At 34.4% G+C, this 25,340-nt stretch overlaps 2 protein-coding genes across 2 annotated transcripts; one reads left to right on the top strand and one right to left on the bottom strand.

Moving 5' to 3' along the window:
• The first annotated feature begins 268 nt into the window (after window positions 1-268).
• On the top strand, window positions 269-9,248 carry LOC140981300 (uncharacterized). Its single transcript, XM_073447659.1, has 2 exons — window positions 269-1,016; window positions 9,054-9,248. The coding sequence occupies exons 1-2, from the start codon at window positions 705-707 to the stop codon at window positions 9,240-9,242; spliced, it is 501 nt and encodes a 166-aa protein (XP_073303760.1). The 5' UTR covers window positions 269-704; the 3' UTR covers window positions 9,243-9,248.
• A 3,878-nt stretch (window positions 9,249-13,126) lies between these two features.
• On the bottom strand, window positions 13,127-13,480 carry LOC140981555 (uncharacterized). The gene has a single exon (XM_073447988.1). It carries the CDS (start codon window positions 13,478-13,480, stop codon window positions 13,127-13,129), a length of 354 nt encoding a protein of 117 aa, XP_073304089.1.
• Window positions 13,481-25,340: the final 11,860 nt, after the last annotated feature.

The following is a 25,340-nucleotide window of genomic DNA, read 5'->3' as shown; positions in this document are numbered from 1 at the left end:
TATTTGATTCACGTACACGCATGTTGAAGAAGAAACTATCGTGTTGATGAAGAAGAAAGGTACACTTGGTAGACCAAGCGTGGTTTGACCAAGCCATGCTTGGTCGACCAAGCGTGGCTTGCGTCGGTCGACCAACGTTGGTCGACCAAGCGTTGGTCGACTGACCAAGCGTCGCTTGGTCGACTGATTTTGTTCGCTTGGTCGACCAACGCTTGGTCGACTGATTTTGTTCAAGTTTAGGTACACCATCCAAATTGTCAGTTTGTTATTCTAATATATTTGTATTTGTGACAGGTATATTTGTCGAGAAAACTAGGCAGGGTTGCAATTTTTCGCTACAAGTTGACACTAGAATCAAGATATAAAGAGATTGCGGAGAAGATTTATCACTACCTCAACAACGACGAGAGAGCCATTTTTTTGGAGCAGTCTCCTTTTGGTAATTTGGTTAGGTATCACAGAGATTTTAATATTTCTAGTTAAATTATGTGGTATTTGATGAGTAATCAGATAGTTGACACGAGTAGTGATGAGTTTTGGATGGTGGTGCGCAAGACGCCAGTTAGATTTTTTTGTTAGAATATTGTTTATTAACCGGCCTCGATTGCGCTACAGAGCCTGTAGATGTACCAGAGGGAGGTGTCTTTCGCTCCAGACACTTTGGCGGTAAGTCTGATATTGTTTTGAGTGATTTGGAGGCAAAGATGAGTGTTGAAGTGCAGAATGAGATTGGTGTAGATGTGGAGAAGTTAAAGATGACTAGTCTTTACTTCTGTTGTTTTGTGTTCGGTGAGGAGACTAGGAAAAAAACGAATAAGATCGACCCTAAATACCTGAGGCTTATAGATGATTTGGATAGGTTTAACAGCTATCCGTGGGGTAGAGTAGCCTTTCGTGATGCGGTCCGATGTTTGAAGAAGGACCTTTTAGGGCGATATAATTACCTCACCGAGACACAAGGTCGGAAAGAAGTTGATGGCAGCTTCCTTATCGGTGGTTTTGTGCTGCCTCTGCAGGTATATTATTTTTTGAATGTTAAAAGTGAATTTGTTATATTTATTTCTACTAATAACATTGTTTGAAATTTATGTTACATATCCTCGCTTATGAATATCATCCGAGCGTGGCACAAAAGTTTGCAAAGAGAAGAGATGTGCACGGTTTGATATTGCCCAGGATGTTTCAGTGGGTGACCAACACGTGGCCGTCAAACCGCGCCCCAACTGCTGTTGATGTCGCTGCAGCCTTTGGTGACTGTGCTATAAATGTAAGTAATATGAATTGATTTGATATAATAACTGTGGATTTAATTTTTAATTAATATGATACGTTATTAATTTAATGTAGGATTGTCTTGGATGTTTGACTTCTACTCCTGAGGAGCTCGTTTCACCGTATTATACGACCGGGGTTTTTGTTGATTTTGCGCCCGATGCGGTCACCACTCTGGTACTCGAGCTCTGGAGGCAGGGTCAGACAATCATATGTAGCGAGCACCATCTGGAGTCTCCCTCATTCCAGCACACGCCCTCTGCACATTCATCTCCGGATGTTTCCGGCACCCGTTCTGATGATGTCAGTAGATCCAGGTCTAGCACCAGTGCTTCCATGCGTACGGGTCCTAGAGTCCACATTGGACTCAATCTTTCCCGCCGCCAATCACCCTTGAAGCATCGTTTCGAGAGGCGGTTGACGGAATTGGAGGATACCGTTACGTCTATGCGTCTTCAGATGACAACATGATTTATTGAGACCAGGGCGTGTATCAGGAATATAAATCGCGCTATCGATGACTTGAAAGCGAGTATGAATCTTGGTCTCGATGAGTTGAGATCGAGTTTGACTGAGCAGATTAGATCTGGTTTTGTTGAGATGAGGTCTCACATGCCAGTGCATCAGGAGAGAGATTATAGCATAGTCTATAGCAGAGGGCAGAAGAAGAAATCATCCGAGGCTGATTTTGGTAAGTTAATTTTATTAATAATATTTATGTTTACTTAATAGATTGATGTATTAAAATTGTCATTCTAATTTTAATTTGTTTGATGTATGATGTTAGGTGTGGATGATAATATCGCTAGAGAAATTGGCAGTAGTAGCCAAGCACCACAACAACCGAGATTTGAGCCTAGGCTTCCGATCATAGCAGAAGAATCTTCCGAAGGCGAGTATATTACTCAGTGCACTTTTTTGATTATATATTTATGTATAGTATATTACTCAATAAAAAATTTGTTTTAGATATCCAGATAACTCGTGATGCGGCTATGGTAGTTGGCAAAGCGAGCACGTCGAGAGGTTAGTTCACGACATTTTATCTATTCCTATCAGCGTTAAAGTTGTTATAATTATCAATTTACGAAGCTAACCGTCTGTTTGGGGAATTTATTGATGACGGTGTGAGGTCACTTGCGGAGATCGTTGACATTGAAGGTAAACATCTCGATGGCGCGAGTTAGGGCTTCGATGCTTGTGCGTTCGCCAAGTAAGATTAAAGGCTTTTACGACGAATACGAGAAGACGTTCTACGGGCCCATGGCGATCGCGAACTCGCGTGTCACTGGCCGTGTAAGCATTTACAACTCCTGTATATCAGCATTTATACTTGTCTTTAAACTTTGAAAACCTATTCTTCTTTCGAATGCAGCACATGGACGAAGCTCTTCGGGGATTGCTTGAGATGCAGATCCGACATCTTGAAGTGATGTCCTCGGATGTGTCATTGATGGGTGGGCATTTCTAAATTTCGATGTCGGCATTGGCTGAAGATCAAGACAAATTTGTCAACGCAAATCTGGTGGGGATAGTGAAAGGCAGTGATCCAGAATGGCCCTGTCTCTCGTGGGAAAAGGCACGAAGAATTCTCATCCCTGTCCACAGAGATGGGCACTGGTTTTTGTTAAAACTCGTGACAGAGGTGAATAAGTGCAGTATATTTGACTTGCAGCGGAGGAACGACCCCAACGTCAAAGCTCTGAATGAGGACATAGAGCCTATACTTATAAACGCTGCTCGTCTGCTATCCATTGTTGGGAACAACCCACACTATGAGAGGGCATGATACATAAAGATACATGATGAATTTAGAGCGAAGATTAAACAATAAGTTGCCATCTTTCTATTTAAAAAAAAATAACTTCAATACTCATTTTTATTATTTGTAAGTAAATAATAATTTTTTTTTAATTTTCTTTTTTGACAGTGAAGATTAAGGAGCGTTTGTGTTAGTGGTTGCTGGATACTCTTTGTCGATAAAGAGTGAGCAAGTAGTACTAACTTTAGATGATAGAATATTATCTGAGTTTAGATATTTTTTAGCTTGTAATATATTCGATAATGATTGGACATTGTTATAATGTATTGGACAATTACATGTAATTATTGCACATTGTTTTTGTTCTATTGGTGGTATTTGGGTCGACCAAAAATTTTTTTTTGTTATTTTTTTGGTCGACCCTTGTTATTATTTGGGTCGACCATAGTGTTTTTGGGTCGACCTCTTCTTTTTGGTCGACCACTCCACTTTTGGGTCGACCCTCGCAATGCGCTTTTGCGTCGGCCCATGTTAATATCTGGGTCGACCCGGTCGACCCATGTTGCTTTGGGGTTTTAGGGTTTTGGGGTTTTACGGTTTAGGGTTTTTTGTGAATCACGAAATCAGAGTTCATAATCATGTTATATGTTTTAACATTTGAATAACAATTTCACAACTGTGTTACATTTTAAAAAAATATGAATCTTTATTTCAGTGACATATTATACGAATCGTAATTTCACAATCAGCGTTATGTTATATTTTAAAAAATATGAATTGTTATTTCACAAATATGTTATATGTTTTAACATGTGAATCACGAAATCAGAGTTATGTTACATTTTAAAAAATATAAATCGTAATCTCATAATCATGTTATATGTTTTTTAACATGTGAATAACAATATCACAATTATGTTACATTTTAAAAAAATATGAATCTTTATTTCAGTAACATATTATACGAATCATAATTTCACAATCAGCGTTACGTTACATTTTAAAAAATATGAATTGTTATTTCACAAACATGTTATATGTTTTAACATGTGAATCACGAAATCAGAGTTATGTTACATTTTAAAAAATATAAATCGAAATTTCACATTCATGTTATATGTTTTAACATGTGAATAATAATATCACAATTATCTTACATTTAAAAAAAATATGAATCGTTATTTCACAATCACGAAATTAGAATTATGTTACATATGAATCACATAATCACAATTTACAATTATTTTACATTTTTTCGACAATTTTAAATCTCAATTTTACAATAAAAAAAGTATGCACGTACTAGCAATTTGGGTTTGGGCCGACCTTTGGGCTGGAAGTTTGGATCGCCCCAAAACAAAAATTTATGTTAACTTTTGGTCGACCATTCACAAGCTTGCATGGGTCGACCCACAAGCAAGCAAGGGTCGACCAAAACTCCAGCCTTTGGTCGACCCTCAAAAAAAATGGTCCACCAAGTCGACCCAAACTTTCGAGCCTTTGGATCGACGCATGGTGCTTTTGGGTCGACCCAAATTTTCAGACTATGCTTCTATCTTTTGCTGAATTCACCGATTGAAGGAATTCTTTTTTCTTTTCTTCTGCCAACTCTCTTCTCTAACAAAGGAGGCAACACCAATGGAAAATTAATGTTGCGTGGTCATTCAATTTCTTCCGGAACAGGGTAAACAGTCTCTGAGTAAGCCATGCACCATGACATTGTAGAATAGTGCTCTGAACACTGATCATATATATCAATCTTCGCTAACCAACTGGCTGCAATGGAATGAGCACATGGAATTCTATCAATATAAAAAACTCGACATGTGCATCTTTTTGATTCCAGGTCCACTATGGCCGAATGTCCACGGCTCCTAACATCAAACTCCAGACGTCCTAATTCAAAAACTTGCATTCCGTGGGCATCAGTGAATCGGCTACGAAGAATCCCCTCGATGGTAGGGGTCAGATTAGTGTTACTTGCAATTGATGCGTGGCGATATCGGGCAAACCAATATGAGGCCAGTTTCTGCAAAGAATCTAAGAGTGCAATGATTGGCAGCTTCCTTTTTTCAAGTAATCTAGCATTGATCGACTCAACCCCGTTTGTCGTCATAATATTGTAACGGGTCTTTGGACAATATGCTCGAGTCCATCTATCAAGTGAATCTCTCTCGTCCAAAAATTGTGCTGCCTCAGGATATCTATTCCTAAATTCATTGTATGCATTATCAAATTCGAAAGGCTTATAAATTTTTGCAATGTGCAAAAACATTTCGGTTGCACCCTGCTTTTTGCATCTCGTTTTCATGTTTTGGGACAAATGCCACGTACAATGACCATGATGCGCATTTTTATATACAGTAGAAACCGCATTAATGATTCCTTGATGCCTGTCTGAAATTATCACCAATTCATCCTCGTCTGGTACTACTTCTAACAACTTCGTCAAAAACCAACTCCACGAAGAAGTACACTCGACATCTACGATTCCCCACGCCAAAGGATATTGGTGATAATTTCCATCTTGTGCCGATGCCACCAGTAAAACACCATTATACTTGCCCTTCAATCACGTATCATCAATTGATACAACTTTCCGCATACTTCGATATCCTCTTACGCATGCACCAAATGCAAGAAACATTTACTTGAATCGATTTAACTCGTCGACAAATATGTCTGTTATGCTTCCTCGATTCATCTGCTCAACCATGTGCAAATAACAAGTCAATGAAATAAAACTCTTCGTAGGATCACCTTTCAACATATTGTCTGCTAGTTCTTTCCCTTTCCAAGCCTTGTAGTATGATATATCAGCATTCATACTATTGCGCATCATCGCCATCACCGTTTTTGGTACAATTGGCACTGGATGACCTTGGAAATTATCCACCAACATATCACGAACAACAGCAGAACTCGCTCCACAGATTCTTTTTCGTCTCCCAGTCAAACCACATGTGTGTGTACTGCAATATGTCCGAACAGAAAATGCATGTGAATCATTCCTAATCTTTGAGGTCCAGATTCTCCACTTCAGACACTACACATTTTACGGCGTACACTTTTTGGCTACTTTTAACCGTCTCAAATTCAAAGCAAGCTTCCAAACTTATTCTAATTAGCTCTTTTTTCACTGCTTCTCGGTTTGGAAATTCTTGACCAACAAACAAGTTTGAACCATCCGTGAATAAAAATGTGTCATTATCAATATTCACATCCGCAACCAAATTTGCGTCAGCACTTGCAACCACATTTGCCTCGACCTCGTTTGCGTCATTACGTGCTCCATCATATAACTCGTCTGTGTTACTACGATCCACATGCATGGCATCCACGTTATGTGCTTCGTCGAAAAAGTCAGTGCTGTTATTACCATCCACAGAAACAATATTCAAGTGAAAATAATCATCAAAATGTCTCTGTTCGATAAAATTGCAATTGCTTTAGTGCACATTATCAAAAACATCAACAGAAGCAACAGGTTCAATTTCAACTTGAAGCACTGGCCTACTTCTCGGACAACCAAGATAAAAATATGTTTTCAAATCATGGTCATTCTCTATGTAAATCAGTTGAATGTTGCACGGCAAATCTAGAAGATAACTCATCCTCAAGATGGCACTATCTTCTAATTTTCCAGCTCTATATATTTCACTTTTTAAATTTTCAAAATAACAAATATCATCCTCCACTGGAATAGCAACAAACTTTGCATTGGGCCCTGGAATCCATTTATATACCAGCTCCTCATTTTTCCATTTCCCATCGAAATGAACAACAATAACTGTTGGCATATCTACAAAATTCACCAAAACATATGATAATTAGATGAAATATCTACAAAATTCACCAAAACATATGATAATTAGATGAGCAAAATTTATTAAATTATAAAAAAAGACCACACTAGGTCCACCCAAAATTTGTTCGGTCGACCAAGAAGACTTTTTCTTGGTCGACCAAACTCCATTCTTGGTCGACCAAGAAGGAATTCTTCTTGGTCGACCATTCTTGGTCGCAAACTCCATTCTTGGTTCTTGGTCGACTCTTCATCGACACACTTAATTTTGGGCGAGGTTAATTTTGGTCGATGGCTACACGAAAAAAACAATTAATGGGGTTCAAGGGAAATAGCGAAAACTTACTGTGTTTTTTCTTCAAATACAGACGACTTGGTCTTCAAATACAAAAGAATCGGGCAATATGAGTAGATCTAGATCTGAAGAATGAGCAACAACAGATTGTCAACTTCTATTTAATGTAATGCGGCAGCCGTCGTTGATGTGGTAGATGAGGTTTTTTCATTTGGGCAGCTGGTAACCCAAATTTCTCGGGAAAGAAAAAGAAGTGGGTCCAATGAGAAGAGAGAGAAAAAACAAAGAGAACAATTAATTTACTAAGTTGACAGTTTAATTAAGGTTTAATATAATAATCAAGAGTCAACTCCTTCTTTTTTTTAAAAAAAATCAGAGTCCTTCTTTTTTAAATCTTTTATGTATTAATCTTATTTTTTTAATTGGCCCGTTTTAAGGGAAGAGATTTAAGATTTTCTTGTTCGGGCAACAAACATAAGCCCCATAGATAAAGGAAAAATTAGGAAAAAGGGACTCTACTGTGATTTTTTTTTAAAAAAGGATCCATGGTTAAAATTAACTTTATGTCCCTACGTTTTAAGTTTAAATTCTTTAAACACACCCTTTTTTCTCTAATTATCCCCGATTAAACATCCATAGCTCTTTTCGAAAAAAATTTCAAAAGCTCTCCGACCGTTCCCGTAAAACCCTCGAAAAACCCTTCCCTCAAGGCGACGCAAACTCAATCGAAGGAATGGCAAACGAAAATGTGGTAAGATTCGCGTTTATTTCGATTTGTTGCTTCTGTGTTTTTGTCCATTTTTGTGATTTATGTATGCTGTGTGCGTGTGAATCGACAGTTTTTTTTTTACTTTGATGGTCGACGATGAGAGGTCTACCATAACGTATGGTCGACCTCACATGGTCGACCATCAAAGTAAAAAAACCAATAGATTATGGTCGACCATCGAAGTTGGTCGGCCAATAGATTATGGTCGACCACCCTTGTTTGTTTGGTCAACCATGTGGTCAAATGGTCGACCATAGGTTATGGTCGACCACAAATGGCTATGGTCGACCATAATATTTTCGTCAACATATTTTTATTTTCCTAACTGTACTATTTTTTTTTGTCACAGGTCTATTTGCCGAGAAAACTAGGCAGAGATGCAATTTTTCGATGCAAATTGACAATTCAATCGAGATATAAAGAGGCTTCTGAGAAGATTCATCGCTATTTGAACAACGACGAGAGAACCCATTTTTTCGAGCAGTCGGCTTTTGGTAATTTGGTTAGGTATTATAGAGATTTTGACATTTCCAGTCAAATTATATGGTATTTAATGAGTAATCAGATTGTTTATAGTAGTAGTGATGATTTGTGGATGGTGGTGCGCAAAAGGCCAGTTAGATTTTTTTTGTTAGAATATTGTTTAATAACGGGTCTCATTGCGCTATAGAGCCCGAAGATTTATCAGATAGAGATGTATTTGGCACCACACACTTTCCCAGTAAGTCTGAGATTGCTTTGAGTGATTTGGAGGGAAAGATTATTGTCGAAGAGCATAATGAGACTGGTATAGATGTGGAGAAGATAAAGATGGCTAGTCTATACTTTTGTTGTGCCGTATTCGGTGAGGCGACGAGGAAAAAGACAAAGAAGATCGACCCTAAATACTTGAGGCTTGTAGATGATTTGGATAGGTTCAACCATTATCCCTGGGGTAGAGTAGCCTATTGGGATGCTGTCCGATGTTTGAAGAAGGACCTTTTAGGGCGATATAATTACCTCACCGAGGAACAAGGTCGGAAAGAAGTTGACGTCAGCTTCCTTGTCGGCGGTTTTGTTCTGCCTCTGCATGTATATTATTTTTTGAATGTTAAAGTGGATTTGTTATCTTTATTTCTACTAGTAACATTGTTTGAAATTTATGTTACAGATCCTTGCTTATGAATGTTATCCGAGCGTGGCACAAAAGGTAGCAAGGAGAAGAGATGTGGACGATTTGATGTTGCCCAGGATGTTTCAGTGGGTGACTAACACGTGGTCGTCAAACCGTGCCCCAACTGGCGCTGATATCGTTGCAGCCTTTGGTGGTTCTCCTATAGATTTAAGTAATATGAATTGATTTGATATAATAATTGTGGACATTAATATTTATTAATCTGATCTGTTATTAATTATATGCAGGATTGTCTTAGATTTTTTACTCCTACTCCTGAGGAGCTAGTTTCACCTTATTACACGACCGAGATTTTTGTTGATTCTACACCTGATGCGGTCATCACTCGGGTGCTCAAGTTCTGGAGGCAAGGTGAAATAGTCATATGTAGCGAGCACCCTTTGGAGTCTCCCTCAATCCAGCACACGCCTTCTGCACATTCAAGTCCGGTTTTTTCTTGCAACTTTTATGGTGATATGAGTAGATCAGTCCAGCACACGCTTTCTGAAAATGCATCTCAGGATGTTTCCGGCACCCGTTCTGGTGATCTCAATAGATCCATCTCTATCACTAGTTCTCCTATGCGTACGGGTCCTAGAGTCCACTTTGGACTCAATCCTTCCCACCACCCGTCACCGTTGGAGCATTGTTTCGAGAGGCGGTTGACTGCTTTGGAGGATTCCGTTGCGTCTATGCATGTTAAGATGTTAGCAGAATTTATTGAGACTAGGGCGTCTATCCGGAATATAAATATGGCTTTAGATGACTTGGAATCGAGTTTTAATCTTGGTCTCGATGAGTTGAGATCGGGTTTGACTGAACAGATCAGAGCTGGTTTTGCTGAGACGAGGTCTAACATGCTAGTGCATCAGGACAAAGATTATAGCATAGCCTATAGCAGAGGGCGGAAGAGGAAATCATCCGAGGCCGATTTTGGTGAGTTAATTATATTAATTATATTTATTTTCATGTAATAGAATTGTCATTATTATTTTAATTTGTTTAATTTACGTTGTTAGGTGTGGATGATAATTTGGCTAGGGAAATTGGCAGTAGTAGCCAAACACAACATATATTTGAGCATAACCTTTCCAGTCATTACAGAGGAGTCCTCAGAAGGTGAGTTAATGCACTTTTTTGATTTTATATTTATGTATAGTATGTTTAACAATAAACATTTTTTTTAGATATTCAAGCGACTCCGGATGCGCGTAATCCAGTTGGCGAGGCGACCACGTCGAGAGGTTATTAATCTGCACCATGTCTATTCGTATCTGCATTAAAGTTGTTATTATTTTAATTTGTTTAATGTACGCTGTTAGGTGTGGATGATAATCTGGCTACCCAACAGATATTCGAGCCTATCCTTCCAGGCATTACAGAGGAGTCCTTGGAAGGTAAGGTAAGACACTTTTTTGATTTTAAATTTATGTATAGTATATTAAACAATATACTTTTGTTTTTAGATATTCAAGTGACTCCGGATGCGCATATGTCAGGTGGCGAGGCGACCACGTCGAGAGGTTATTACACTACATCTTGTCTATTCATATTTTCATTAAAGTTGTTATAATTGATCAATTTACGCAGTGAGACCACTTGCGGAGACCGTGACACTGAAGGTAAACACCTCGCTGGCGCAATTTAGGGCATCGATGCTCGACCGTTCGCCAAGTATGATTCGAGCTTTTTATGCCGAATATGAGAAGTCGTACTACGGGCCCATGGCGATCGTAAACTCGCGTGTCACTTTCTCTATAAACATTTACAATGCTTTTAAATATGTAGAGAACTTATTTTAAAACATTGAAAACCTTTTGTATTGTTGAATTCAGCACTTCGGCGAAGCTCTCCGTGGATTGCTTGAGATGCAGATCCGACATCCTGAAGTGATGTCGCCAGATGTGTCGTTGATGGACATTGATTTCTACAATTCGATAGCAGTATTGACCAAAGATAGAGATAATGTTGTCAACACAGATCTGGTGGGGATAGTGAAAAGCAGTGATCCAAAATGGCCTTGTATCTCGTGGGAGAAGGCACGAAGAATTCTCATCCCTGTCTATAGAGATAGGCGCTGGTTTTTGCTAAAACTCGTTACAGGGGTGAATAAGTGCATTATATATGACTTGCAGCAAAGACACGATCCCAACTTCAAAGATCTGAATGAGGAAATAAAGCCTATATTTATAAACGCTGCTCGTCTGCTATCCATTTTTGGGAAGAACCCACACCCCGAGAGGCCATGTAATATAAAGCTTCATAATGAATACAGTGCCAAGATTATACAGTAAGTTGACAACTTTAAAATATAATAACTTCATTATATTTTTTGATTTTATACAGTAAATAATAACTTTTCATTTTATTTTCTTTTTTCACAGCGAAGATTCCGGAGCATTTGTATTAGCCGTTGCTGGATACTCTTTGTCTACGAAGATTGCGCAATTAGTACTAACTTTGGATGAAAAATTAGTATCTGAGTTTAGATATTTTTTAGTTTGTAATATGTTCCTTAATGATTGGTCATTGTTGTGATGTATCGGACAATTTTATTAATTACTGGACACACATTGTTTGTTATTTGTTTGTTATTGTTATGTAATTCCATAGTATTTTTTTGTTCGACCACTCTAGTTTTTTGGTCGACCACTCTTTTTGGTCGACCATTGTGTTTTGTGGTCTACCACTGTACTTTTTGGTCGACCACTGTGCTTTTTGGTCGACCTCCACTACTCTCTTTTTTGGTCGACCACTCTCCTTTTTGGCTATGGTCGACCAAGTCTGTGCTTTTTGGTCGACCACTCTCTTTTTTTGGTCGACCACAGTGCTTTAGGTTTAGGGTTTAGGGTTTAGGATTTTTTGTCACGATCTCATAATTATGTTATATGTTATAGTAAATTACAACATATAACATATGAATCAATCTCAAAATGATGTTACATTTCAAAAAATATTAATCTTAAATTCATAATTATGTTATATGTTATAATTTACAGGTTTCATGATCTCAAAATTATGTTATATGTTATAATTTACCTATGAATCAATCTCAAAATTATGTTACATTTCAAAAAATAATAATCGTAAATTCACAATTATGTTATATGTTATAATTTACAGGTGTCACGATCTCAAAATTATGTTATATTTTATATTTTATATATGAATCAATATCAAAATGATGTTACATTTCAAAAAATATGAATCGTAAATTCACAATTATGTTATATGTTATAATTAATTTACAGGTGTCACGATATCAAAATTATGTTATATGTTATAATTTACAGGTTTCATGATCTCAAATTTATGTTATATGTTATAATTTACAGGTGATACGATCTCAAATTTATGTTATATGTTATAATTTACCTATGAATCAATCTCAAAATTATGTTACATTTCAAAATATATTAATCTTAAATTCACAATTATGTTATATGTTATAATGTACATGGGTCACGATCTCAAAATTATGTTATATGTCATAATTTACAGGTGTTACGATCTCAAAATTATGTTATATGTTATAATTTACATATGATTCTAATAATTCTCATATGAATTGTGAAATAATTTACATATGATTCAGGCTAATGGTCGACCNATTTACAGGTGTCACGATCTCAAAATTATGTTATATGTTATAATTTACATCTCAAAATTATGTTACATTTCAAAATATATTAATCGTAAATTCACAATTATGTTATATGTTATAATTTACAGGTGTTACGATCTCAAAATTATGTTATATGTTATAATTTACATATGATTCTAATAATTCTCATATGAATTGTGAAATAATTTACATATGATTCAGTCTAATTGTCGACCAAATATAAACCTTTGGTCGACCATCAATCCAATGGTCGACCATCGGGCTAATGGTCGGCCAAAAATAAAACTTTGGTCGACCCTCAAGCTAATGGTCGACCATCCAGCAGCATATGATTCTATCTGTTGCTGAATTCACCGATGGAAGGAATTCTGTTTTGTTTTCTTCTGCCAACTCCCTTCTCTACCAAAAGAGGCAACACCAATGGAAAATTAATGTTGCGTGGCCATTAATTTTCTTCCGGAACAGGGTAAACAGTCTCTGAGTAAGCCATACACCATGAAATTGTAGAATAGTACTCTGAACACAGATCATATATATCAATCTTCGCTAACCAACTGGCTGCAATGGCATGAGCACATGGAATTCTATCAATATCAAATACTCGACATGTGCATCTTTTTGATTCCAGGTCCACTATGGCAGAATGTCCACGGCTCCTAACATCAAACTCCAGACGTCCTAATTCAAAAACTTGCATTCCCTGGGCATCAGTGAATCGGCTACGAAGAATCCCCTCGATGGAAGGGGTCAGATTAGTGTTACTTGCAATTGATGCGTGCGATATCGGGCAAACCAACATGAGGCCAATTTCTGCAAAGAATCTAATAGTGCAATGATTGGCAGCTTCCTTTCTTCAAGTAATCTAGCATTGATCGACTCAATCCCGTTTGTCGTCATAATATTGTAACGGGTCTTTGGACAATATGCTCAAGTCCATCTATCAAGTGAATCTCTCTCGTCCAAAAATTGAGCTGCCTCAGAATATCTATTCCTAAATTCATTGTATGCATTATCAAACTCGAAAGACTTATAAATTTTTGCAATGTGCAAAAACATTTCGGTTGCACCCTTCTTTTTGCATCTAGTTTTCATGTTTTGGGACAAATGCCACGTACAATGACCATGATGCACATTTCTATATACAGTAGAAACCACATTAATGATTCCTTGATGCCTGTCTGAAATTATCACCAATTCATCCTCGTCTGGTACTACTTCTAACAACTTCGTCAAAAACCAACTCCACGAAGAAAAACACTCGACATCTACGATTCCCCACGCCAAGGGATATTGGTGATAATTTCCATCTTGTGCCGATGCCACCAGAAAACACCATTATACTTGCCCTTCAACCACGTACCATCAATTGATACAACTTTCCGCATACTTCGATATCCTCTGACGCATGCACCAAAGGCAGGAAACATATACTTGAATCGATTTTCCTCGTCGACAAAAATGTCTGTTATGCTTCCTCGATTCATCTGCTCAACCATGTGCAAATAACAAGTCAATAAAGCAAAACTCTTCGTAGGATCACCTTTCAACAAATTGTCTGCTAGTTCTTTCCCTTTCCAAGCCTTGTAGTATGATATATAAGGATTCATACTATTGCGCATCATCGCCATCACTGCTTTTGGTACAATTGGCACTGGATGTTCTTGGAAATTATCCACCAACATATCACGAACAACAACAGAACTTGCTCCACGGATTCTTTTTCGTCTCCCAGTCAAACCACATGTGTGTGTGTTGCAATATGTCCGAACAGAAAAAGCATGTGAATCATTCCTAATCTTTGAGGTCCAGATTCTCCACTTACAATCAGACACTACACATTTTACGGCGTACACTTTTTGGCTACTTTTAACAGTCTCAAATTCAAAGCAAGCTTCCAAACTTATTATAATTATCTCTTTTTTCATTGCTTCTCGGTTTGGAAATTCTTGACCAACAACCAAGTTTGAACCAACAGTGAATGAAAATGTGTCATTATCAATATTCACATCCGCAACCAAATTTGCGTCAGCACTTGCAACAAGATTTGCCTCGACCTCGTTTGCGTCATTACGTGCTTCATCATATAACTCGTCTGTGTTACTACGATCCACATGCATGGCATCCACGTTATGTGCTTCGTCGAAAAAGTCAGTGCTGTTATTACCATCCACAAAAACAATATTCAAGTGAAAATAATCATCAAAATGTCTCTGTTCGATAAAATTGCAATTGCTTTCGTGCACATTATCAAAAACATCAACAGAAGCAGCACGTTCAATTTCAACTTGAAGCACTGGCCTACTTCTCGGACAACCAAGATAAAAATATGCTTTCAAATCATGGTCATTCTCTATGTAAATCGGTTGAATGTTGCACGGCAAATCTAGAAGATAACTCATCCTCAAGATGGCACTATCTTCTAATTTTCCAACTCTATATAGTTCACTTTTTAAAATTTCAAAATCACAAATATCATCGTCCACTGGAATAGCAACAAACTTTGCATTGGTCCCTGGATTCCATTTATATACCAGCTCCTCGTTTTTCCATTTCCCATCGAAATGAACAACAATAACTGTTGGCATATCTACAAAATTCACCAAAACATATGATAATTAGTCAACAAAACATATAATAATTAGAATGGACAAAATTTATTAAATTATAATTATAAAAAAAGACCACACTAGGTCCACCCAAAATTTGTTCGGTCGACCAAGAAGTATTCTTTCTTGGTCACTTTCTTGGTCGACCATTGAAGACTTCTTCTTGGTCGACCAAACTCCATTCTTGGTCGACCAAGTTGAGGAAAAAAAATTCTTCTTCAACGACAGACTTAATTTTTGGCGAGGTTAATTTTGGTAGATGGCTACACGAAGAAAACAATGAATGGGGTTCAATGGAAATGGAGAAAACTTACTGTGTTTTTTCTTCAAAAACAGATGACTTGGTCTTCAAATACAGAAGAATCGGGCAATAGGAGTAGATCTAGATATGAGGAATGAGCAACAACAGATTGTCAACTTCTATTTAATGTAATGCGGCAGCAGTTGATGTGGTAGATGAGGATTTTACATTTGGACAACTGGTAACCCAAATTTCCCGAGAATGAAGAAGAAGTGGGTCGACTGAGAAGAAAGAGAAAAAACGAGAAGAGAACAATTAATTTATTAAGTTGACAGTTCAATTAAGATTTAATATAATAATCAAGAGTCAACTCCTTCTTTTTTTAAAAAAAGTCAGAGTCCTTCTTTTTTAAATCTATTATGTATTAATCCTATATTTTTGATTGTATTGAATTTTATTTAAAACTTAAATTTATTTATTTATTTATTTTTAAGTATGAAATTCATATTTCATCTAACTATTATCTACTTGAGTTTTTGATATTAAATTGATTTTTTATAGGTCGAATTCGAGCAACTTTGATCGATTTAACTAATTTTTTGAAATAAAAAGAAAAAAAAACCCAAATTTCAAATTATGCTGGAGTGATAATTTTCTCTGATGAGATAACAATCAAAACATTTTTTTTGACACCGCTATACGATTTAAAATATTGGAGTTGTATTATTTATTATCACAAGTGATAGTTTTTGGTAAAACAACCAGCGATCAGTGTTACATTCGGTATCAAGTCAATGTCACTTGTTTGATTCTTATGGATGTCAAAATGTGCAATTATCGGACATGATAATTTTCAGGTGCAATAATTGTCTCTGATATAAGAATGATCAAAACCGTCGCTTGGAATGTTGTACAATGTTAAAAATTAGAGTTTGACGGCTACCATTAGCTATAATTTTTTTTATAAATCAGCAAGTGTTTGATCTTACAAAATAACTAAACTAAATTTCTAAGTAATTCAATTTGATTTGATCAGCTTTTCGGTTTAATTGAGATTTTGGAGAAATAGTAGAGATGTCAAAATCAACTGATCCTACATAACCCGATTAACTCGCCTCATCCCACCATTAAATATAAATAAGAGTGGGTCTCATGTGAGACCGTCTCACGGATTTTAATTTGTGAGACGGGTCAACTCTAGCAATATTCACAATAAAAAGTAATACGCTTAGCATAAAAAATAATACTTTTTCATGGATGACCCAAATAAGAGATTTGTTTCATAATTACGACCCGTGAGACCGTCTCACACAAGTTTTTGCCTATAAATAATTACGCCTCATCAACCTAGGCTCTTTCGAAAGAAGAAAACAACAAATCATATCATTTTGACCCTTTCTTTTGTCATAAAACAAATTTGTTTTTATTTTAAAATATCATAATATTTTTTATTTTAATCGTAATATTATTTAGCAAAAAAAAAAGGTGGTTAAAAATTAAATCATTATTTATGATACATAAAAAAAGAATGATTGATAAAATATTTGCTAAAATAGTAATAAAAATTGGTTTTATTTTGGGAAATAAATATATTTTGGAACTGTATCCAAATTATAAAAGTGATTTTTGAATTAAAATTCAATTTTTAAAAATGGGAAAATAAAGAAAAAAAATGATAGAAGGGTTACTTCGGTCATCACAAAAAATTATTATATCTTATTAAAATCATATGAAATATCATATAATTTATCGCTATATTATTTGTATCTATTTTATAATTATTTATCATCTGATTACACATTCTCAGGTTACCCTAGCATTCAAACCAAATATAAGCCGTTTTTTAATATCTGATCCGTATTTTACTCTAAAACCACAATCTTTATTTTTTTATCCCAAATCCATGCATGCGATTCAGGCTATTATTGGTGTCACAAAAACTCCTGTGAGACGGTTTCACGGGTCAATTTTGTGAAACAGATATTCTATATGAGTCATCCACAAAAAAATATTACTTTTTATGTCAAATATATTAATTTTTATTGTAAATATGGACACGATTGATCTGTCTCACGAATAAAGATCCGTGAGACCGTCTTATAAAAGACCTACTCTATTGGTACAATGAAATGTAATAAGTGAGAATAAAATTAACTTTAGAATATAATAATATGTCTATTTCATTTATATGATTGATAGGAAAAGAAATGGAAAGGAATTATATAAAAATAATTTTAAAAACTAAATTATATTTTCATTAAAAAAATTAAAATAATAATGATGCAAAAAAGTTGATATTCATCATCATTAAATCACTAATATTATATATAATTATTTTATTATTTATGATTTTTATTATATTTACTATTATATACTAATTAAATGATAACTATTATTTATATCAATTTATTTATTATTATTATTATTATTATTATTATTATTTATTCATATTTTTTATACATTTATTGTTATTTTATTATTAATATTTTATGTTATTATTGTTATTCTAATACTACTATCAGTTATTAATAACTATTATGTGTTGGAAATAAGCTTTGAAATTTCCTCTCTTTTGTATTATTTCCGACATATAATATAATTATTATCTTATCTTATTATATAAATATGGACACCACAGTAATGACACTCCTAATATCTGATTTATGATATTATATAGGCATGATTAATTATGTTATTATGGTCTTATAACGGTCATATTATTTGTATAAGAAAGCTAATTTGAAACACCATTTTTATAGTTTTTCTTGGTAATATATTATATTCTTCCTGCAAGATATTTGCTTCAAGGTATTTATCTATGAAAAATTCATTAGTATATAGATAAAGTTGTTTGTCAAAAAATCTAAATTATATTAAAATAAAAATCGACTTTACAAAAAATCAATAAAACACACCTGTCGACACTGGACTTGTAGGGCGCCTACTCTATCACATACATCTACATTAATATGACAATCAGTAGCGGAGCCACCCTTGGAGCCCCACCCAAATTTTACATTTTTTTTTGGTTTTCAGTATTTTTTTTAGTTCTGTCTTATTTTTGAGTTTTTTTATTTATACTTTATTGATGCAAATTTGAAGAATTTGTTAAACTATAAGGAATTTTTTTAAAATGACATTCTACAAATACCTATAATCAAATTTGACTTTTGCTCGTATTTTGCTCAAAAGATTGAAAAACTTAATATAAGTCGATTTTTAAAATTAGCTTTAAGATCCAAAATATATTTTTAGACTATATTTACAATAACACACAAATATATTAAATTGAACTAATATGATAATATAACTATGCAGTTAATACATATTATATTATATCTTTATTTAATTTATATACGTATTACGCATGCCCGTTAAGCTCGGAACCGGTATGGAAGAACCGGACCCGAAACCATGTACAATCCGTTGGTTTGTGGGTTGAACCGGTTCAGCATTTTCTGAACCGGTTCTGGGTCCGGTTCCGAATCGGTTCTGGTCCGTATCTGGAACCGGCCCGCAACCGGACCCGAAACCCATAATCCGAATTTTTTTAAAAAAAATAAAAAATGGCCTTTGGACCAACGGCTGCATTTGGCTGCTGCACATTATGACGACTACTGAAATGTGCAAATTTTTTTTTTAAAATTGTAAATATTATTTTTTTAACCCTCAAAATAATCTATAAATACAAATCATTTTTTATATTTCACATATCAATTTTCTCTCAACTTCTCATTTCTCTACAATCAATATATTTCTTTGCTATCATTTCTCCAAATATATTCAATAATTGTGTTATAATTTTATCTATAATCCGTATTATTTTTATTGTTATTTATTTATTATTTCGCAATTTACTCATATAAATATTTCGAATTTCAATGACATCATCTTCAAACCGTCGTGGTGGTGGTGGTGGTGGTGGCGAATACGCTCCTGACTTTGGTGAACATTTTGGCTACATCCCCGACTTTGGTGAAGTCGAACCTGGCCACGAGGATGAAAAAGCCATGGAACTCTCCAACAAAGATGTAGGGACGCCATCGTCTACTCGAGCAAGCAACACAATGTCAACGTGCACAACGACAGCCCATGCAAAGCGAAGCAAAGTTTGGGATCACTTTGATATTGAACAACAAGGTACGAATAACTCTTTTGCCGTTTGTAAAATTTGCAAAATGAGGTATTCTTACAAAACGGGTAGTGGTTCCGGTGGTACCGGTACTTTGAAAAAACATTTAGTTAAGGTACATAAACTTGACCCTGATAAGCTACAACCATTCGGTAGGGAACCAATACAACAACAAATTAATCCTTTTAGTGGTAAAGCTTTTACAATTACAAAAGAATTTCTCGGAAAGCCATCGTAAAGTTTATTACCAAATGTTGTCAACCTTTTATAATAGATGAACAAGAAGGTTTTGTTGAATTTACTAGTACTATTCAACCTGGTTTTCACAATATTTCTAGGCACACACTTAAGAAATATTGTTTTGATATTTACAAAGAATATAAAGAAATACTAAAATCGCATTTTTCAAATATTTCTTGTAGAGTTAGTTTGACAACTGATATTTGGACTAATTTAAAATATGAATCATATCTTGTTGTTACACGTCATTGGATTGACGAAACTTGGACAATGCAAAAAAGAATTTTAGCGCTAGATCATTTTAGAATCGTCTCACAACGAATACATTATAGCTAGATATGTTTTAAATGTTGTTAAGATTTATGGCATACAAAATAAAGTAATGTCGATAACGTTAGATAATGCGAGTGCCAATACTCTTGCAATTAAATATCTTAAAGATTCACTAAAACAAATTTTAGAAGGTAATTTGCTTCATGTTAGATGTGCGTGTCATATTATCAACTTATGTGTTAAATGTGTCTGCGATGAGAAAATGTCCACTGTAATAGAAAAATTCAAATTATGTGGGAAATTATTACGTGAAAGAAGATATGGACGTGACTGGAAAACACTAGTCGAATCAACCGGAATTAAATTTAAAAAATTTCCTCTTCCTATTGAAACTAGATGGAATTCTTTATATCACTTGCTTCATACTTTATTACGTTTTCAAGATTTAGTTACTCCGTATTATAATAATATTACAACACAAGCTTTAATGCTAACAGACGATGATTGGAATATTTTGAGTAAATGTGTTTCTTTGTTAGAAATTTTTAAAGAAGCAACCGAAAAATTTTCTGGCATTAACTACCCTACTTCAACCATGTTTCTACCTTTGCTTTTCAATATGTTTTATAAATTTATTGAATATCGCGATGATTCTGTTATGCGTGATTTTGTTTCAAATATGGAAAACAAAATTTTAAAATATTGGGAAACTATCCCAATTGTGCATGGTTTAGCAACATTACTTGATCCTACTCAAAATCAAGGAGGATTAGACGTGTTTTTTGAATATTATGCTAAATTTCTTGGGAAGAATGTTGACGATCAAAAGAAGTCAATCATGCATTCTCTCCAATAATTGTTTGATTTGTATGCTAGTGAACAATGTGATGAACCGAGTGCGCATCCGGAGGAGATGCCGACATATAAGAGCAAAAGTGGAGCACTGAATTTCTTTCAAAGTTTGAAACGACAAAAGTTCAAAGGAAAATCGGTGACAACAACCAATTACAATGAGATCCAAATTTATCTAAGTCAATATATTGAGACTACGGATAATTTCGATGTTCTTGATTGGTGGAAAGTAAATTCTAAACTTTATCCAGTGTTATGTGCAATTGCAAGAGATGTCCTACCCACTCAAAGTTCAAGTGTTGCTTTCGAATCAGCATTTTCAGTATGTGGAATGATCATTGGTGACCAAAGAACTAATTTAAAGCCAGAAACACTTTCCATGCTAACGTGCCTACAAGATTGGTTTCCAGCAGAAAAAAAAAGAATAGGACCTCTGGCGCGATCGACGAATTCCAAAGCTCAAGTTCCGACGAAGATCCAGAATATTCAAAATATATTTTAATAAATTGTGATGAATTTTAGATGTTCAATTGAAAAAATAAATATTTAAGTTATTCTGTTAAATTTTTTTTATGTAATCACAATTATTTGCAATCAAAATACTAAAAAAAAATTGTCCATTAATATTACTAATTTTAAGTATATAGTAAAATATAATAAATTAGAGTTCGGAACCGGTATGACTCGAACCGGAACCGGTTTATTAGAAGCCGAACCGGTCTTGGTTTGGATTGGTTCCAAGTATTTCAACTTGGAACCGAAACCGGTTCGGAACCGGTTCCTAACCGGTTCGGACCGGTTCCGAACTCACCGGACCCATAACCGGTAGGAACCGGTCCGAAACTGCTCCGGTGGAACCGATAAGCATGCCTGATACATACTAAATTTTTTATAGAATTTTAATTTTTTTAGTATGAACTAACATATGTTTATAAGAATTATTTTTGAGAAAAATAAAGTAATGATTTTGAGAAATTCTATTATCTTGATTTCGATTCACAATATTTGCATCAATTGAGAATGCAATTGGATCGCTATAAACTTGATGTTGCTGGCCATGAAAGATTTCATAATTTATCAACTATTTATGTCGAAGATTATTTGGGACAAATAAGTCAGGAACCTACGATTTGATTGACAGGTGATTTATACATTTTTATCTAAGTTGTTTACTTATTTATCGAATCTAATATATTTATTTAATGGACATGTTGATTCGTCTTGTTTTAACTCTTCTCGTTACTACAGCAACAACGGAACGAGCATTTTCAGCAACGAAACTTGTTAAAACAACTATTCGTAACAAGATGGAAATAGAGTTTTTTGGACATTCTATGGTAATCTATGTCGAACGAGATTTGGTTGAAAAAATTGATAATGATTTAATAATTAATGAGTTTTATTTTAAGAAGAATCGAAGAGCACAATTTCAGTAGTGTTTTAGTTTCATGTTTTTGAATCTATTAAATATTAAATACTCTTATTCTATGTTTTCATGAAGTCAATGTTTACATATTTTTTATTTTAAATTTTTTAGTTAATTATTTATTTTATTAATACAGTATGAGACGGAGCGAGCCCCGGGTAATTTTGAATCCTGGCTCCGCCCCTGATGACAATCATATTTCAATAGAAGCCATGGATTATAAGGACGAACCAACCATTATCAGTCTTAACTCGATCATTATTTGTAGCTTTCACTCTAATGCTTTTACGGATCGATACAAATGATATGAATCATTTTCTCGATATGAATATTCTACAAGTGATCGTTTAAAAGAATATCCGACCGTTAGAGCTTTTCAGCTATATATAATTGCAGATTCAGTTCAAAGAAGTAGCTCACACTATTGCTCTTGAATTTGCGTATTATCTTATCTGCATCTTAACAAACTTCGAACATTCTTAAAAGCTATACATTTTCAATCGGCTCACTAAGCACACGCTCAACATTTCATATCAAATCTTCTAAGGATCATCATTGTGCCACTTCACCAACTCAGTCGTTACAAGCTATCAGTTGGTTTTGTTTTTAAGTATCTGGTAAATTGAGGATTCTTAAACAATCAGAGTTGTAAAGTGATCGCTAAGAGTTTCAACTTAGGCATGATAAGTCCTATTTGAAATTGATTGTTACAAGACGTTGTAAAACCAAATTCTTTTAGTGGAAACTTTTCAAAGTGAAAGAAGGGATGACATAGGAGCTTGAGTCTCGAACATCCATAAAAATTCTTGTGTTATTTAAATTGCACATTTACTTTCAGTTGTTTATGTTTTCCAGCCGTTGGTAATTATTGAACTGATATTTTAAATATATATTTTTCACTAGCGTTATAAGACTGTTTCCATACTTTTCATCATTTAGTGGTCCAATAAATCAGGTGTTCAAGGATACTTGTTTTAACCGTGTGAAGATTGTTAGAACATATCACTTTTAATTTATTCATCCTCTTATAAACTTTAATCCGATCCATACAAATGGTATCAGAGTGAGTTTTTCTTGAACTCTGATAACTATACTTTCAAATGGCACCGTTTTAACAAAATTTCTATGTTTTCCAAAGAATATCATGATGATTTAAAAATACATATGCAGACACATTTAGCATATCAAGATGATGACATGTAGTATGTCATCACAGACGAGCCAATTAAGATCTTAAGGCCAATCGTGTCATTGCAGTACGTGATGGTGCTCCACAGCTGGTGGAAAAGCACAGGTCCGAGTGGATGGCTGAGAATAAAAAGAAGGTCAACCTCGACAGTATAACAAAGAATATTTTCTACAAGACTCTGGAAAAGAAAATGTTCGGTAAAATCAAGACTTGTTCTTTAGCCAAAAGATTTGGGAAAAGCTGACCCAACTCTGTGAGAGTAATGACTAGACCAAGGAGAACAATCTAACTGTTGCTATCAAAAAGTTCAATAATGCCAAAATGGAACTCGAGGAAACTCTAAATGAGTTTGATAACAATATCATTATTGAACTTGCATATCTCGGTATGAAATATTTTACCTTAAAAAACATTTCAACCGGTCAGACCGCAAAACCACTATATTGTATTAAATAATAATATAATATATTTAAATTATAAAGATCTTAAACATATATATANAAAAAATTTAAAATTTAAATATAAAAAATAAATTTTTTTTTTTTAAAAAAAAATCAAGATTTCTAAAAAAAATAAAAAATGGCTGAACCGAAGACTATAAAACAAGAATCGAGTATCAATAACGATAGGACTCAAAATACAATGCCATAACATCATGTCCTATAGGCTATTTAATTATAAATGTCAAATAATATGTCAAACAAATGAACATATAAATAACAAGTGATCTAATATCACATAAACTCATATAATATACATATACTAAGACAACAATGGTAGAAACAATCTACTTAAATTCCAACTTTCTGTCCTAGGCCTATATTAATTAGATATTCACAAGACCGAATAAATTCACCAACATTCTCAATATCTTAAATAATTCATCTAATATTTCAAAAATCTTTAAAATTAAAATATTTTTCCCAAAATCTCAATTTAACGAATTATCTAATAAAATCAAAACAAGTGCCCAAAATATCCAAGTCGAATTATTTACAACTTATCCGATCTAAACTTTCCAATACGTATAAGGTTGAATAATATTTCCAAAAATTCATCTGAAACTCTCAACAACACGATTTTTAACTTTCAGAAATTTTCTAAACTTGAATATCCTTGAACTAATATCAACAATGTCGACCAACCATAATCCCTTCCAAAATAACGCACTAAATAATTCGACATTAAATTATAGGCTCGTCGAAATATTGCTCGATGACTTCCAAATGTCGAACCTACAACAATTCAATAATCAATATAGTGCGACAAATGCAATGAAATCGAATTAAATTCGACGGGATAAAATCCTCCACTACAAAAAAAAAATTGTAATTAACGACGGAACTTAAAACCGTCCTAAAAGTCACTGTCGCCTTCATATTGCGACGATTTTTCAAAAACAATCGCTAATTAACGACAATTTTGAGTAGATAAACCGTCGCTAATTATTATTTTTTTTGAAAAAAAAATCTTTGTTTTATAATTTAATAATCTATGAAACGATTAAAACTTGCGATAAAATAAGCGAACAAAAAAACTAAATAATGTCATAAAATTGAAAAAACAAATCGTTCATAAGTCTCAATAAATACAGGCATAGATAAAATAAAAAACTATAGAGACTGAGTTTCATCGTCGTCGTATACATCGTCGCTATCGCCATCACCGTCGTCGTGACCAAAGTCTTGTGATGGTGGAAT

This window comes from Primulina huaijiensis, chromosome 7, assembly GCF_012295235.1.
Source record: "Primulina huaijiensis isolate GDHJ02 chromosome 7, ASM1229523v2, whole genome shotgun sequence".
Classification (NCBI taxonomy): Eukaryota; Viridiplantae; Streptophyta; class Magnoliopsida; order Lamiales; family Gesneriaceae; genus Primulina; species Primulina huaijiensis.
Note: the sequence above shows the minus strand (reverse complement) of the source record. Positions and strands in the feature narration are given on the sequence as shown.

Bases quoted from the DNA above. Each gene is read 5' to 3' on its own strand.
- LOC140981555 (XM_073447988.1), bottom strand. From the start codon at position 13,480: ATGTTGGTTTGCCCGATATCGCACGCATCAATTGCAAGTAACACTAAT.
- LOC140981300 (XM_073447659.1), top strand. From the start codon at position 705: ATGAGTGTTGAAGTGCAGAATGAGATTGGTGTAGATGTGGAGAAGTTA. The intron at 1,017-9,053 runs GTATATTATTTT...TTTATGTTACAG, and splicing joins GTTTTGTGCTGCCTCTGCAG to ATCCTTGCTTATGAATGTTA.